General features: G+C 36.4%; 1 protein-coding gene across 1 annotated transcript; it reads right to left on the reverse strand.

Annotated features, from left to right (window-relative positions):
* Positions 1-4909: 4909 nt before the first annotated feature.
* Positions 4910-13943, reverse strand: LOC149775491 (uncharacterized). The gene is made up of 3 exons (XM_089943193.1): positions 13801-13943; positions 12300-12390; positions 4910-7832 (listed from the first exon to the last, which is right to left on the reverse strand). The coding sequence occupies exons 2-3, from the start codon at positions 12370-12372 to the stop codon at positions 6778-6780; spliced, it is 1128 nt and encodes a 375-aa protein (XP_089799319.1). The 5' UTR covers positions 12373-12390; positions 13801-13943; the 3' UTR covers positions 4910-6777.
* Between the last annotated feature and the right edge of the window lie 1618 nt (positions 13944-15561).

Here is a 15561-nt window from a genome sequence, read left to right on the forward strand (position 1 = left end):
TGCCCGGGAAGCGCTGATCCATACCCCGCCAAACATCAAAGTTCTTAGCGAGTAAGGAACCCAAAACACCGTCAACACAACCGCCTTCATCATTATCTCCGCCTAAGGCAGAGAAATGGAGGTAATACGATCTTAATTATATAAGGAAACTAGTCATATTGCCTGAGGGTATTCTCGGGACTTCTGCGTGGAAGAACTATGTCATGAATCAGCAATGCAAAAACCTTCCTGTAGGTTTTGGACAATTTAATCAATAACAAAAGTACACGACTACCGGGAGGGAAGAGCGTATCAAGCAAGGCGAGGATAAGGAGAGCTGTAACAGATTATAACAAGAATAGTTGCTGTAGCGCCTAGCATCCCCAACAGATTTGATTGCCATTAACATAATTTTTTATCATGTACTACATGGATATTACATATCTTACCCAAAATCATTTGGTCAATTTATACTGGCCTTACCTGATCGAACTAAAACGACTTAAGAGAGTTTACTAGCAGCCTATGGAGTATGTCTAGGTAACGCATAGTCCGGAGAAGAAATGAACGCCCCTATAAGGGTACTAAACAGTTGCCTTTTTATTAGGGGTTCCAATTGGCTTCGAAACCCGATTTGATTAAACCACTTAACTACCACTATCCGTATGACCCCATTCAAAATTCAACCTGATGTAACCTGACATGACTGAACAAATGCATTGACTCACTTGATCCCAAATTCTATTATTCATCAGGCCATGTTCACTTGTACTAAACATGATAACATTTCTGATTAGAAAACTGTTAGAACTTATATTTATGCGTGACTCTCTGATTAGAAAACTGTTAGAACTTATATTTATGCGTGACTCTAATTTAGAGTGTTGCTTATACAGAATTGGCTATATGGATCGCCCACTCGGATAACTGGTCTAGATTTTACAAATATTGTACAACTATTACGTTTCAAACACATTCCGCGGGACGTTTGGAGCTCCGTCCGAGCTCTCTTCCACCTTTCCACGTTCGGACAAGCAAAGATGGATGTGTGGGCCGATTTCATTTCGTCTAATAAACAGGTGCACCATTGAGCGTATATACACGGAGCCTGTATATCGTCTCGGGGGGGGGGGGACTTTTAATCCCTCCGAGTGTCATATTGCGATACAGACTGTGTCACATGAGCGTTTATCGTTTGATTCCCACTCATTTTAAAACTAATACTGTCGGCTGAGACTTTATGGCTCGAAATTACGACACAGTTAAAATCACACTAAAGGAAGAGAACGAGATAGCAAATCAAGTGGTAGAATTCAATTCAGTAAAAGAGGCAGCAACGCAATTGAAATGTGGAGAACGGCTCAGCAAGGATAACTAAACATTCATATGCACCGTACAGCATCTGACTATGTGGCAAAAATACAGCGAGTGCAAAATAGCCTTAGCTAGGTTGCTCCCGAACGAGTTATATGAAGTCCATACTTTTTGATATCCAACCTATACCATATCAATGCCTTGAACAAACCTTTCATGGCTGACAGTATAGACCCCAACAGCCCTCAGGAACGGAAGAGACACAAGTTTACTCCACCGGAGCACCTATATCCATTCTAGTTCCCGTCTTCAGAGGTTGCACCACAGCTTTTTTAATGTTCACAATATGAAACCTTCTGTGGCTAAAGAGACCCCACTTACACTAAATTGACAATCAAAGAAGCCACAGTCGCTAGCCCCAACATAATACATATAACATCACAGTTCATTATTTCTATAATATACTTAAAGAAAACTCGAACCATTGAAAACATCGAACACTATGACTCTAGATCCATAACACTAACCTCGTCGTACTACTCTCGAGAACGTCCTCTCTGATGTATCATTATAACAAGAGAACTCGTTCTGTGTACGTCTTTACAGACCCTTGCATGTACGCTCCTTCCTTCACCAGAAAGTTAAAAAAGAAAATGTCATTGCCTACTTTGGCAAGATGTTGATATCGGAGTAAAAGCCAGAAAATAATACAAACACTTTCACAAACCTTAAAAAACTCATAACCTATATAAGTAGGCTCAAAGCCCAAAAGCCGTCGCAGAAGGTGGCAACACTTGGTACATTAAAAGCAAAGCCTTAGATCCGTTAAGCCGACCTCAACATTAGGTAAGGACACAAGGTGCTAACTAACAAATAACAATCCTCACAATGTAAACATAAACACTGACACCGCTAAATTCGCAACACAAAAAATCATCATCATCATCATCATCATCATCAGTCCTACCAAATAAATAATTAAACAGTGCGCTGTAAAAACAAATTATGTCAACATGTCGAACAAGGTAGGAGATCCGAACAGGACTATAATCGAAATTGAGGAGGGATGGGGACTTGAAACCAGTCCCGTTAGCCGTGCATTCAACCAGTTTGAAGCCAGTTGACCAAATCTCAGATCAAAGGATCCTGAAAACCTGGAGCAGCAAATAGCGATCTACCAACAGGGCACTGTGGTAGGAGGGAAAAGTAGCAGAAGCCGTGAATGGAGTACAAAACAGCAAACCTGGAACAAAATTTGAAAACTAAAACTGATGTGCTGAATATAAAGGAAAACCGAACTCTCGTTCACACCAAACCCACCCCAGGTGATGTTACAAGGGACCGGCCGCACATGTTGGCATGTTATGGGGTTTTCCGTTTGGTTTCTTGAAACCCCTTTTGATCACAACTTCTTAAATTACAAATGTGGCCCTTTTCTATCCATCCCTAAAACACTAGTATGAATTTAGGGAAATAATATATAAGAGCACTTTACTATTGATAAGTAAGTGTTACCCCTGACTTTGTTTAGTTTTTGAGCACTCAGTATACAAACCTCTAAACTTGAATGAAATGAGTAATTTTATAGCTGGATTGATTATTACAATTACAAATGTGGCCCACATATAATTGGCTGCTTGGGACAGACCGACGTAGACAAATGGGCAGAATTTGATTAAACTTGCATCGTTGCCTTTCAATTCATGATTCTATAGCCGCTTTGATCCGCACCTGATGGAAAGAGAGAAAATGCGACAGCCTCTCTGAAGCAACCAAAGAATTTGCAAGAGATGTCTTGAGGAGAAAGTCCAAATATGCAACTAGGCATGGACGTGTGTGTGTGTGTGTGTGTGTGTGTGTGTGTGTGTGTGTGTGTGTGAGAGAGAGAGAGAGAGAGAGAGAGAGAGAATTTCGCGCCCTTGCAAACATTAGATTCGAGTTAAGAAAAGGTGTAACAAAAAAAGCTAGACATTTCCCTCTTTGTAGCTGATCGTTCTCATGATGAACGGAGAAACACATATGTCCTGTTGGCACTGACCGATCTGGGAGATGCAGTAGCCAAAGGAGAATACTGGCTGGAAGTGAACTGTCCATTCGGAGCAACACGGATTAATTGACAAAAGATAGTACTCAAAATCATTGCCTAAAAATCTACCTGCTCATATATTTGTGCATGTCTTTGTCAGACAAAATTTACAGAACCATTTGTGTGATAATAATGTGTTCGTAAACACTACTACCACTTATTTTGGTTTGGTGTAATATTATGTTTCTGTGTATGTTGTTGTTGTGATTGTAACGTCATTTTTCAGCACATACTAGGATACATATGTCGGATAATGTATTTAGTGGCGGAAGAATCCAGAAGAATCACCGATCCAAGGGAAGCTACTGGCGAACTTTCTCACATACCCAAGTTGGCCGAGCTGAGGAATCAATAAGAGATAAAATGTCAGTGATCTGTAAAGGCGAGAGTCTTAGAACACTCGACATGTAAGGATAAACATCAAAGTATTGGTCACCATATATGGTGTGTTGATAGTATATTTAGAGAGTATTGGATAGTAGATGACAAAGTACTAGATAGTTGATACCGATCGTTGAGCAACAAAGTAGATCACTATTTCACATTTTCTTCTGACCCGTATATACATCCACCCATACACATTTTTCCAAATATAGCCGAAATAATGTTTGCCCCAGACCGTCCCATCCTTCAATGTGAACCAACGGCATAATGTTAATTTCCATTTGATACCAGACAGTCTCAGACTGGTAATCCTATCTGAGGTCAACACACTTCAACAGTCTAACAATGTAGTCGCAATGTTAACTTCCCATTCGATGCTATTGGGACTAATTTGAGGTCATCAACTTCTAACAATGTATAAAGTGGTCCAAATCAGATCAACAGCTTTATAAATAATAAATTCTGGTTTAACGTCACACCGGTCCCCAATGTGTGTGTGTGTGTGTGTGTTTGTGTCCGTTATGGCATATCAATAAAAGTAAACTCTCTCTCTCACGCACACACACATTGACTCCATCTATTTGTCCATAATGTCTTGCGTTACTTTCCTTATTGCAATTACAGTTCCAGTATTTATATATTACATGTATGTGATACCCATCTTTATGTGGATACAAATTGGACTTAGTGAATAAGTGATTCTTGATCTACACATTTCATGAATACAAGCCATCGAAACCAAGTTCGAAGATTAAAAAAAGACAATGGAATTTACTCTGGATAAAGTTATTAATATAGAAATGCTCAGGGTTTTTTAAAACTTGTTTCTTCTTTCACACACTAAATATTTATGAATATTCCAAGTATAATATCTGTTACGCGGGACAGTGACTTGAGTTAGAGCTCGAAAAGTTTAAGATGTTGAGATTGTACATATACCATCAGTCAATCAAGATACTTGTCATAAACGAAATCTTTGGAGATCGAATCATGATAAATCTTTTAGTAATATGGAGGTTTTATAATCACCTGACCAGATTTTGATACACTGTCAAATTTAAAAAACAATGACACATCCGCTTCGTATACAAAAGACGAAGGTTTCATGTTTGGTGAGCAAGCAACGCTCACTAGCAATAAAAAATGTTAATCTGGAAATAATTTTATTTCGTCACGAGTAAATTAAGCAAAAGAAATTTCGATACATTTTCAGGAACTCTTTCTTTTTTTTATTATATTTTAATCAAATTATTGAATGAAAGATCAATAAATATGTATAGTATTTGGAAAATTGCTCCTACCGTCTGGAAACGCTTAAAAATGCCAAGTTCCACGTAAAGAATATAGTAGAAAAATGTAACGAAAATACATCTACTTTGAGAACAGACTATATGTCACATTATATAATAATCGAACGAGGATAATATTTTTTTTTATGTATGACAGTGAGGAGAGATTGCACTGTTTCGTGTTTTGGAACATGATGGGCACAGTCACGGATTGATGGCATTCCGCAAAATGTTCTAGATTTTGAAACTACCGTCTAATGACAAAAAAGAATAAAAAAACTCTTTTCCATTTACAATATACATCAAGTCAAATCCATCCAGAGCAAGGATACGAAATAACATCAGAAAATTGAGGAAAACAAAATTCTGCCGGGGGGGGGGGGGAGCTTGTGTGTGTGTGTGTGTGTGTGTGTGTGTGATTGGTAATTTTAACGTAGCTTTAACAATTTGTCAGTCATATCGCTACGATGTCTGCAGTGAGGCAGTTTATAGTGATGTGTAGCACTGGGGCATCATGCTGCGGACATGTAGCATGACGTCCCACCCAATCAAGTTATCCTGGCACCAGGCCGACCAGTCCTAACACTAACGTCTTAATGCTTAGCGCCAAGCGAGGCAGCTGTTAGTACCATTTTTATGTCAGTCTTTGGTATGACTCGGCCTGGGTTTGAACCCGCGACCACCCACATCCGAAGCGCACGCTCTAACCACTAGGTCACCGGAGAGGATGGGGTGGTGGGGAGCAACTCTTAGCAAATAACTGTACATCTAGGAGCCCATTGCCCAACTGCTCATTTAGCACCCTACCCTCATTCCCATTCATTGGTGTTTTCCCTTGCTAAATAGTCAAAAACGCGTTAGTGAATATTTATAATATGCTTGATCGCGTAATAATTGATTCTTCCTTAAGGCAAGCATGTCATCAGGGGTTGGCGACTGTGGTCTGGATTCTGTTAAGAATCAACTCCAACACGCTCCTCTTTCTTTTACTACTATTGCTTCATTGATATAAAATATGCAGTCATATATTTTAGATCAATAACCAAATTCGATATCAAGAACACTTGTAAACATCTCTATCGCAAATATTTCTTTTGTCTCCATGACTTCAAACCCATTACGACATGACCAATAATTTGGGACTTGACACACTTCATCTAAGTTCTCCGATATTTCTCAAAGTTTTACCCACCTGAGCAAGACCTTCTAATACATTCACGGTAAGCAGAGAACATGCTTCGATTTTTAAGATTGCATATATTTCTCAGAAACTCGTACATATCTGGGAGAACAAAACCATCGGTTAATTCACAATACTAAACATGTTGCATTTATTCCATAAGCCTCGAACATCGGCTATTAATATCTAAAGGAACACAATGCTGTCTTATTAACACAAAATATATTGCTCTAAAGACTTGGGACTTGGGAGTATTCAGTATTTTAAGACCCACGCCACATAGAACAAAGTCCCAACTGTTAGCAGACTTTGTTTGAAAAATTTGAAGACTTTTCATTCAATCCTATTGATCGTCAGAACTATTTTATCGTACGTCTTCATGAATATATATATATATATATATATATATATATATATATATATATATATATATATATATATATATATATGAAGATTTTTGTTCATATAAGAAAAGCGGCTTTCAATATTTAATAGTGGAAACGATGATATTTTATGTTTTTGAACGTTCCGTAAGTGAAAGTTCCTTAACCAAATATAGGAAATTGCTGATGGCGCACAGGGCCAAACATCGGACGTCCGAATGGTTGCATTGGTTGTCCGAAAGGCTGTCCGAAAGGCTGCATCCCTATTGGTTGACCAAATATTCCAGCTTGTTGTGGAAATATGCCAGTCATTCCCAGTGTTGCTCCACCTGTCAAACCAGATAAAAGCTGACCTGTTATGTTGTTCAATACATCATTAGAATTGCTGTTTCTCCTAGGGTCAGGATTGTGTTGAATGTTTTGGTTATGTGGAAGCAATGCCCCAAGAAGCGTCTGTGTGGGGTTTGTTGATGCTGTCGCTCCTCCGGGAGACATCACTTGCAATAAGGCACCAGTTAGAGGGTCAACGCCCCTACCACCATTCAACATCGATCCGAGTAAACCACCGATAATGGACGTTGTCCTTGCAATAGCATCAGATTGCTGATTGCCTTGATGTTTTGGCGGTGGTGGCCGTGGTGTTGTTGTCGTTGTTGTAGTAGTTGTCGTTGTTGTAGTAGTTGTAGTTCGTCGCCTGCGTCTTCGACCTGGTCTGCGGTTTATTTGGTTTCCAGGATCAACCGGCTTCAAATCAGCAGGGCCTAACACTGAACTTTCCGGATCAATTTCTAGGTCGATGAAACTTGGGTCTATTGGCCCAAACTCGGACAAATCTGGAACACCATTATTCCGTAAATTTATGTTGGACTCGCCAGCATTACTGAAAGTTTCAGAGCTTTGGGACGGCGGTAAATTTCCTGTCGTATCTACAGGCGGAATGCGCTGATTACCATTACTGGTTACATGAGGATGTGTGTTTGTACTTCCGCTATCAAATTTGCCGCCATTAGATAAAACAGCAAGTGGATCCTCCGATAATATAGTCGGCTCTCTATTTCGTGGCGCAGGTTCATTGAACCTAACATTAGGTAGTCCACTAGTGACTGGTGCGCCATTTGGTTGGACACGCTGTACGTTCATGCCTCTAAGTAAATTTCTCATAAATCCATCATTATTCCTATTGTTCCCAACTGTATTTCCTTCATTGGAATCCGGGTCTGAAATAGTAAAAGAAAACCATGTGCATTGTATATCGCCTTTCAAGAGTTTACATATTTCTGAATTGTGTGTGTGTGTATATATATATATATATATATATATATATATATATATATATATATATATATATATATATGCCCCAAAGATCATAGCCATCTTACTTCCATTTCGCCCCCTTTATTGTGAGTTATGTCTTTAGTTTGCGCATTTTTTAAAAAAAAGATAAGGAGTTAAAAATTAAACCGGTTATACAAGAAATAAGTTACCTTGTCAGTGAATATATTTCCCGGTTACATTTTGTGTCTGAGCCCTTCCAACTAAAATCGTTTTGAAACTATGTGAAGGAGCTTCAAATATGCATAAACATTCAACCAATTTGTTTATTTTATATCTAGAATTTTCTCTTTATATTACAAATGATAATTTATTGTTGTGTGTATCAGTTTTAGTGCAATTGTTTTTAAAATTCCAATCACTACCCTAGTGTCATATTTCTTTCCCATGATCAACTACTCTCATTGTATGAAAGTGAGTTGAATTTCCATAAAGAGGGTGGGGGGTGAGAGTGTTGTGCCGAAAGTAGGTTTAATCTACTTAACATCTATTTTGGAGAAGTTTGATATATAGTAAAAAGAAAATTTCTATTATTCACTAAATATGTCCAAATAATATGGCTTACTTTGCATGAATAGGTAGTACACAATCTACGAAGACGATATTTTCAGGTACTCAAAGGCAACATGTAACACAAGAAAGTTGAAGGTAGAATATGCGTGCCGTTTGTCTTCATGTTTCATAATTAAACATGTCCGCTTCTGAAAAAAATTCTGTAACAAAAGCCATTGCACCTGTGTGATGGGGTGTGCATATGCCAGGTGATTTTATTTCCACCCACATCCCCTATCTTAGAATCCACTTCACCTGAAACACACAATGCAAACTCAGGACCTGTAGTACTCGCTTGGTCCCACTTAATTCTGGTTTCCATTCAATAATGAACTTTTAATCTTTCTTAGCGGATTTTGTTAATGTTGTTTCTTCTCTATTTATTTGGAGGAAATATACATTTAGGACTTTTTATATGAAGTGACTAAAAAGAAAGAGAGGGTATGGTGATTCAGTTTGACCCGACACTTTTCACAAACACCTAATAATAGAAACACTGTTTCGATTTTAAATAGTTTCCGACCTTGATTCAGAAATCACTGAGACAAGTAAACAACTTTCTATATTTATTTTATTCTCGGAGCAAAATGATTGTTTTTATCAAGGTCATACTGTGGGTACATGATTTTTAGATGTAAACAGCCTCTATTTCGCAATTCTGGGTTTTCCGAAATTGCGCATTATTTAGATTTAATAGTGATGTTTAGATAGATATTTCTCAGTTTGGGCTTTTACCTTGGACACTGGAAAAGTGTTTGTTTGTGACCAGTTTGGAGTTATATTTTAATTTTTATTCAGATTATTTTTCATTCTAAAAGATTCTATCCTTTTTCCGGAAATATTTGAGTGCTCATACAGAATTATTGGACAATGACATTTATTTAAATTTTTTTCGGAAATTCAAACACCGGAATATTATTGTTTGTGAATCAGAAAAGAACTGTAGACAAATATGTACTATAAGGGATACAGCATACATCATCGCCTTCCATTTTGGATTTTTCGTCAGGATTCGAACTGGAATTCATTAGAACATTAGGACTTCTAAAATTTAATTCGTGGATTATTCTTGGATTATTTCTGGATTGGATTTCTTAAAACCGTAAGTTCTTTTTTTTCCTCCATTGTTACAGTGTTTTTTCCCGGGAAATAAATTATATATATATATATATATATATATATATATATATATATATATATATATATATATATATATACAAACCATGAAGCGAACACAATATTTTCTTAAATTATGACCATGACTGTAGGAGCAGTTCTAATTTACTTTTTAAACTAAAGAATATGTTAGAGAAACTGTTCGCTTCTGTTAAGTCGGTTGTTTATCCCTTTTGCTCCTGTTTCTGACATTCAGTCAAATCGTAAACAATAAACCACTTTTTGATACAGTAACAAAATCAATATTTACGTTTTGTAAATTTACCGTTACTTATGTCGTTTTAGTGTATATCAAATAAACCAGTTAGAATCATTATTTATTTCCTGACCAAATGACAACGTAAGTTGTGATAATCAATGTTAAATTTCCTGTCAGTTACAACGGCTATATTTGCAGGCTGATATATCTTTTCGTTTCACAAACTCATACTGATAGTATGAACCTGTTTGCTTCAATATTCTATCTTACTAAAAATAACTAATAAACGTTTATTGATATATATAATTCATCTTTAAAATTAATCAAATTTGTAAACTTGATTATACATTTTTTAAACCAATGTGTGCATTTTTAAAATATTATTTTGGGTCTGTTTACATAATCTGTTGATTTTTAATAACATTTAATGGCATTTATAAAATAAAAAGACAACTAACAAAAAGGATCCATTTATTATCCTTAGCTGTAGAATCGGTGCACATTTTAAAACCATAATCTGGTAAATCTATTTATGATCTAGCTTTTGTAAGGTCGTACTTATTCAATTGTTTAATTAAATATTTTACTGTATTAAATAAACCAATTAAATCGTTGCTTATTTCGTTACAAAATTTGTGTGCTTTTTCAAAGATTCTTTCAATAGCATCATACATTCGTTTTCTGTTTCATATGTTATACTTGTCAGTTCCAGCAAAAGGAATTAAGAGAATTAGCATTATTACAACTACTGAACAATTTATGAAGACTTATTCTTGTCGTTTTCTTAAAAATGGTCATCGTCGTCAAAACATATACACATGTTGACTCCTTTCTACATAAGATCTAGATTCGCTAACATTCTTCTTTCAAGGAATCTGTTACTCTTATTGGTACAATGTTTCTTTTGCTTCTACGAATAAATGCATTTACTTATCGTCTTAAAAGAGGGTTTGTGGAGGTAACCTTTTTATCTTTCTGATTTTGGAATGCTATTTTATTATAGTTTTACTTTTCAATTTATGTGAATCTTATATCCATACTCCTGTTTTATATTAAAAACATTCGTCTTCATAAATTATTTTCTTTTTCTTCATCGCCATTGAAATCATATAGCTGTTACCAGTGTCTCCTAAGATTTACTGATCTTCTCTATAATTTTATTGAACTTGTGCCATATCGATAGAGAAATGGTACATATTATTATATCCGTCAATAAAATATTGTAATGGCTGAGTGGTATTCCGATTGTTTGGGTCAAACAGTGATGGCTGAGTGGTATTCCAAATGATAAAGAACGTTAAGGGCCTGACGCATTACCCACCTACGACACTCCCAAATTACGTAACATCATAGTAAGGAAATAAACTTTAAACATGTAGTTAATAAGTTCCCAAAGCGACTCTAAGCACAGGAAGGATTGGTGGAGGGAAACGTCATTTTTCAGAACATCATATGCCATCCATAGCAGAAGATATATTTGGTGGAGGAAACGTACGGGAAGACCTGTTGAAAACCACAGACTCAAGGGAGGCCACGGAAAAACTTTCTTACATACTAACGTTGGTCTAGCCGAGATTCGAACCCACATAGAGAAAAGTGAAATGTGAATGATCGGAAAAGACTAGAGCCTTAGACAATTCAGCTAATAGGATCTTAGACTATTCTGCCACCATGGCTCTAGACCACTCAGGGACCAGGGGGCCCCGCATATGAAGCAACATAATTTATACATGCAGTAATAATATCACAAAGATTGTCGTATTAAATAAACACTTTACTTTAGACATACAATAATACGATCCGAAAACTAAAATATTTTGACTTTTAGAAACATTAAGACGAGACATAATCAGGGTTGACAACATTACAGAAACTTTCTTTTATGCAGGCGAGTCATTCAAAGTCGAGACAAAAATGAGTCTGACGTGCATCATACATGGATTGGCACTGAATGAAGTCTATGTCGAATACATTGTGTATAGTTTTTATTTTTAATTACTAAGGATGTCAGGGCCATAGTGATGATCAAATTGCCAAAATGACTAATTATGTACCAAGAACACACATGTATATGCACCTACCAAATAACTATATAGTTATGTAGGAAGGAACATACCTGTTCTTGTATATACCTAATGGGCATCAAGTTAGGTACCAACGAACATATCTCTCTACGTATCTACCGTGTACACTCACTTATTAGTCGAGCCAAACTTAAATAATACAAAGATCCTGATCTGCCAAAGCATAATGCGCCTGCAGACCAGGGACAGTGCAGTTCGCAGTTGGACTCGTCTTATAAGCGAATGCATACGTTACCTAACTACCTACCTATTTACTTGAAATATGCTAATTTTATATCTCGGAAATACTCCCCAGTATGAAACATGAGAAGAAATGCATGCATCTTTGTAATAGAACTTACTTATTTGGGAAACGACTGCTTGTACACTAAGTACTGTCACTATCAACTTCAGTAAAGCACCCTTGATCAACATCTTCAGGTCCCTGTAAAACTAAAGAAAGAGAAAGTTCATCTCTAATTCTCTGCCTTAAGGGATAACTCTCGATTAACATTCGGGTAAACAACAGTCAAATTCTTTCGACAAGATAAACAAAAACATTCACTAAAATATACATAATAATATATGTTCAAAAACTTTTTGCTTGTTAGATAACCTTTATCTGATACATTCTGACATATCATCTGCCCTCGGTAGCCACGAGTCCATTATTATGTGATTATATTCGATTATCGTCCATTTATTGCAGTTATTATCATGATTGCACTTGAGTCTGAATTATTCACATTTTATTCCACTGCAGTTATAGGAAAGAACGGAGAAGATATATTAGCGAACGTACTTTGTTTGTCAGAAAGTACTAAAATAAAGTACTGAACACCATTTACTAAGATTTTATGACACTAGCACACACTAGCACACCTATCGTACTGACTGAGAAATTTATTGACGCTAACTTAATAGCACTCAGAGAAGAATTTTGCCATATTTAATATGTCACAGCGATGTTCTAGTCTATATATTTTGACAGATTGGTTCAATGTATCATATTGCAATATGTAATCATTTAACACATGAAGGAACAATTGTGAAGGCATCCAAAGCCCTTGTATTCATTTGTTCATCGTTAGTTGCCATAAAATCACTCAGAGAGAGAGAGAGAGAGAGAGAGAGAGAGAGAGAGAGAACTTAAGTATAAAGTTCTGCCATATGCCAAAGGTTATGAAATTTGTTTCCCGAGAAACTCCGACCAATAATAAAAATAAAAAAATCACTTTTAGGTTAGACGTCTTCCGCATTTCAGGTATGTTTAGGAAGAAAACATAACCTCTCTCCCTCTTTCGTCTTTCGTGAGTGACGAAAATGAAGACGCCATGATGTTATCTTCCTTTCCGTAACATAATATTTTTTAAACTAAGAATAAATAAGAAGAAAAAGGTATAATAAATATACTGAGCAAGGTGAAGGTGGGTAAAATGGGGAAAGAAATTGGTTGGTAATTGCAACTAAGTACAAACAGAAGGAAGTTTCAAACAACGAAAGAAGAAATAATGAAATAAAGATAAACAATATTGGAATGAAAAAGAGATTACAAACATTACGACTTTATCAACAGGTGGCGGGATATTGACGCTTCCTTACAACATCGCACACACACACACACACACACACAAACACGCACGCACTCACGCACGCACTGCTTTACAAATCTCAGCTAGGATAATGAATCACTGTTCCATTCACATAATGGCTTCTTGGTCTGCAATACGAAATTGTTTTATCTCGTCTTTTTAGTGGGCTGGAGCCCTTAGTATATTCCAGATCTCGAAGTACTTTTTCTTCTCAATTTTTGTAAAGTTAAAATTCAACATTAATTAAAAAATGTATATCTTGTATACATACCTTTGTTTTTAACCTTTACATTGTCTTCCTGTCCATGCCATGTTTTATATGATACAGATTGACATCTGTTATTCTTGTTTTTCCCCCAAGAGTTGCTCCATAACTCATGTTTTGGAGGTTTTTTGTCAACATGTATGCTCTCTATTAACCAGTGTGCGTGTGTTTCTATGTATCGTGATTGATGTTTGCTGTCAACTGGGTATTGACAAGAACTGTTGTTGTTATTTAAAAAGCATCACCTAACACACTTGAAGCTATGGTTGAGTAAAGCGTGTAGGAACAATCTCTGAGAAACGTCTTCATAAAAATCATTAAGGTGAACTACTGGAACCTTACTGGATAATGTTTTCTGTATCAGGTGTCAACAAATGAACTCACCTTTTTCCCTAGTGTTTAGTCTTTTTGCGATATTTTCCAGAATTTCTCTCTCTTATTTAACACTATTTATTAAGTGGTGATCATTGTATTTACTTTAAAAAAGTAAGGATTATATCTAATAATATAATTCATTAATAATTAGTTTCCGTAACTAGTTTTATTTAATTAAAATCATCCTGACAATGAACTACGATGAATCTCACATCTGCCAAAGAGCTTGAAATTTACGTGTCAAAAGGTTTAAATAAAATACATTACAATAGATAATTTCCTGAAAATGAGGTGATCATAATCCTTTATAATTAGCTGCATATGTAACTGTAAACCAAATCTAAGTTTTCTTAAAGAAGTTCTTATCAGAGATAATTTGAAAGCAAAACTTTCAAGAAAAGTATCAGCACATTCGCTGGCCCATCCGTTCTATACGAACTGTAGAAACGTATCACGACACATTCCCTGGCCCATCCGTTCTATACGAACTGTAGAAAAGTATCACCACATTCCCTGGCTCATCCGTTCTATATAAATTGTAGAAAAGTATCACCACATTCCCTGGCCCATCCGTTCTATATGAATTGTAGAAAAGTATCACCACATTCCCTGGCCCATCCGTTATATACGAACTGTAGAAAAGTATTACCACATTCCCTGGCTCATCCGTTCTATGCGAACTGTAGAATAGTATCACCACATTCACTGACCCATCCGTTCTATATGAAATGTAGAAATGTATCACCACACTCTCTGGCCCATCCGTTCTATACGAACTGTATAATAGTATTACCACAGTCACTGGCCCATCGGTTCTATACGAACTGTAGAATAGTATCACCACATTCCCTGGCCCATCCGATCAATACAAACTGTATAAAAGAATCACCACATTCCCTGGTCCATCTGTTCTATACGAACGGTAAAAAAGTATCACCACATTCCCTGGCCCATCCATTCTATACGAACTGTAGAAATGAATCAACACATTCCCTGGCCCATCCGTTCTATGAAAACTGTAGAAAAGTATCACCACATTCCCTGGCCAATCCGTTCTATAGGAATAGAAGTTGAGATCCTAAATGGAATATGTCTTAACAGTGTTCGTGTGTTTTTCTGCGTGAAAGACTCCAATACCAAAAAGGAGATAAGAATCTTCGAGAAGGGTCGTCTTAAACAGTAATTGAATTCCATCATCAATTAGCTTCAACTGGAGCCAGTTACACCAGGTTGCTCTCCATCTTGTCCTTTATGTCTGTGTCGAACGATTTGTAATTACGAAATTGTCCGGAAAATTAATCTTGGAAGAAAACACAGCATTAAAGTTTTTTTTAAGATCTTGAATATCTACGTTGATCTAAGCAACATAAAATAATCCTAAAGAGGGTTTTC

Source organism: Sinohyriopsis cumingii, chromosome 19 (genome assembly GCF_028554795.1).
Source record: "Sinohyriopsis cumingii isolate HCF-2022 chromosome 19, ASM2855479v2, whole genome shotgun sequence".
In the NCBI taxonomy this organism is placed as follows: domain Eukaryota; kingdom Metazoa; phylum Mollusca; class Bivalvia; order Unionida; family Unionidae; genus Sinohyriopsis; species Sinohyriopsis cumingii.

Bases quoted from the DNA above. Each gene is read 5' to 3' on its own strand.
- LOC149775491 (XM_089943193.1), bottom strand. From the start codon at position 12,372: ATGTTGATCAAGGGTGCTTTACTGAAGTTGATAGTGACAGTACTTAGT. The intron at 7,833-12,299 runs GTAAGTTCTATT...TTACTATTTCAG, and splicing joins AGCAGTCGTTTCCCAAATAA to ACCCGGATTCCAATGAAGGA.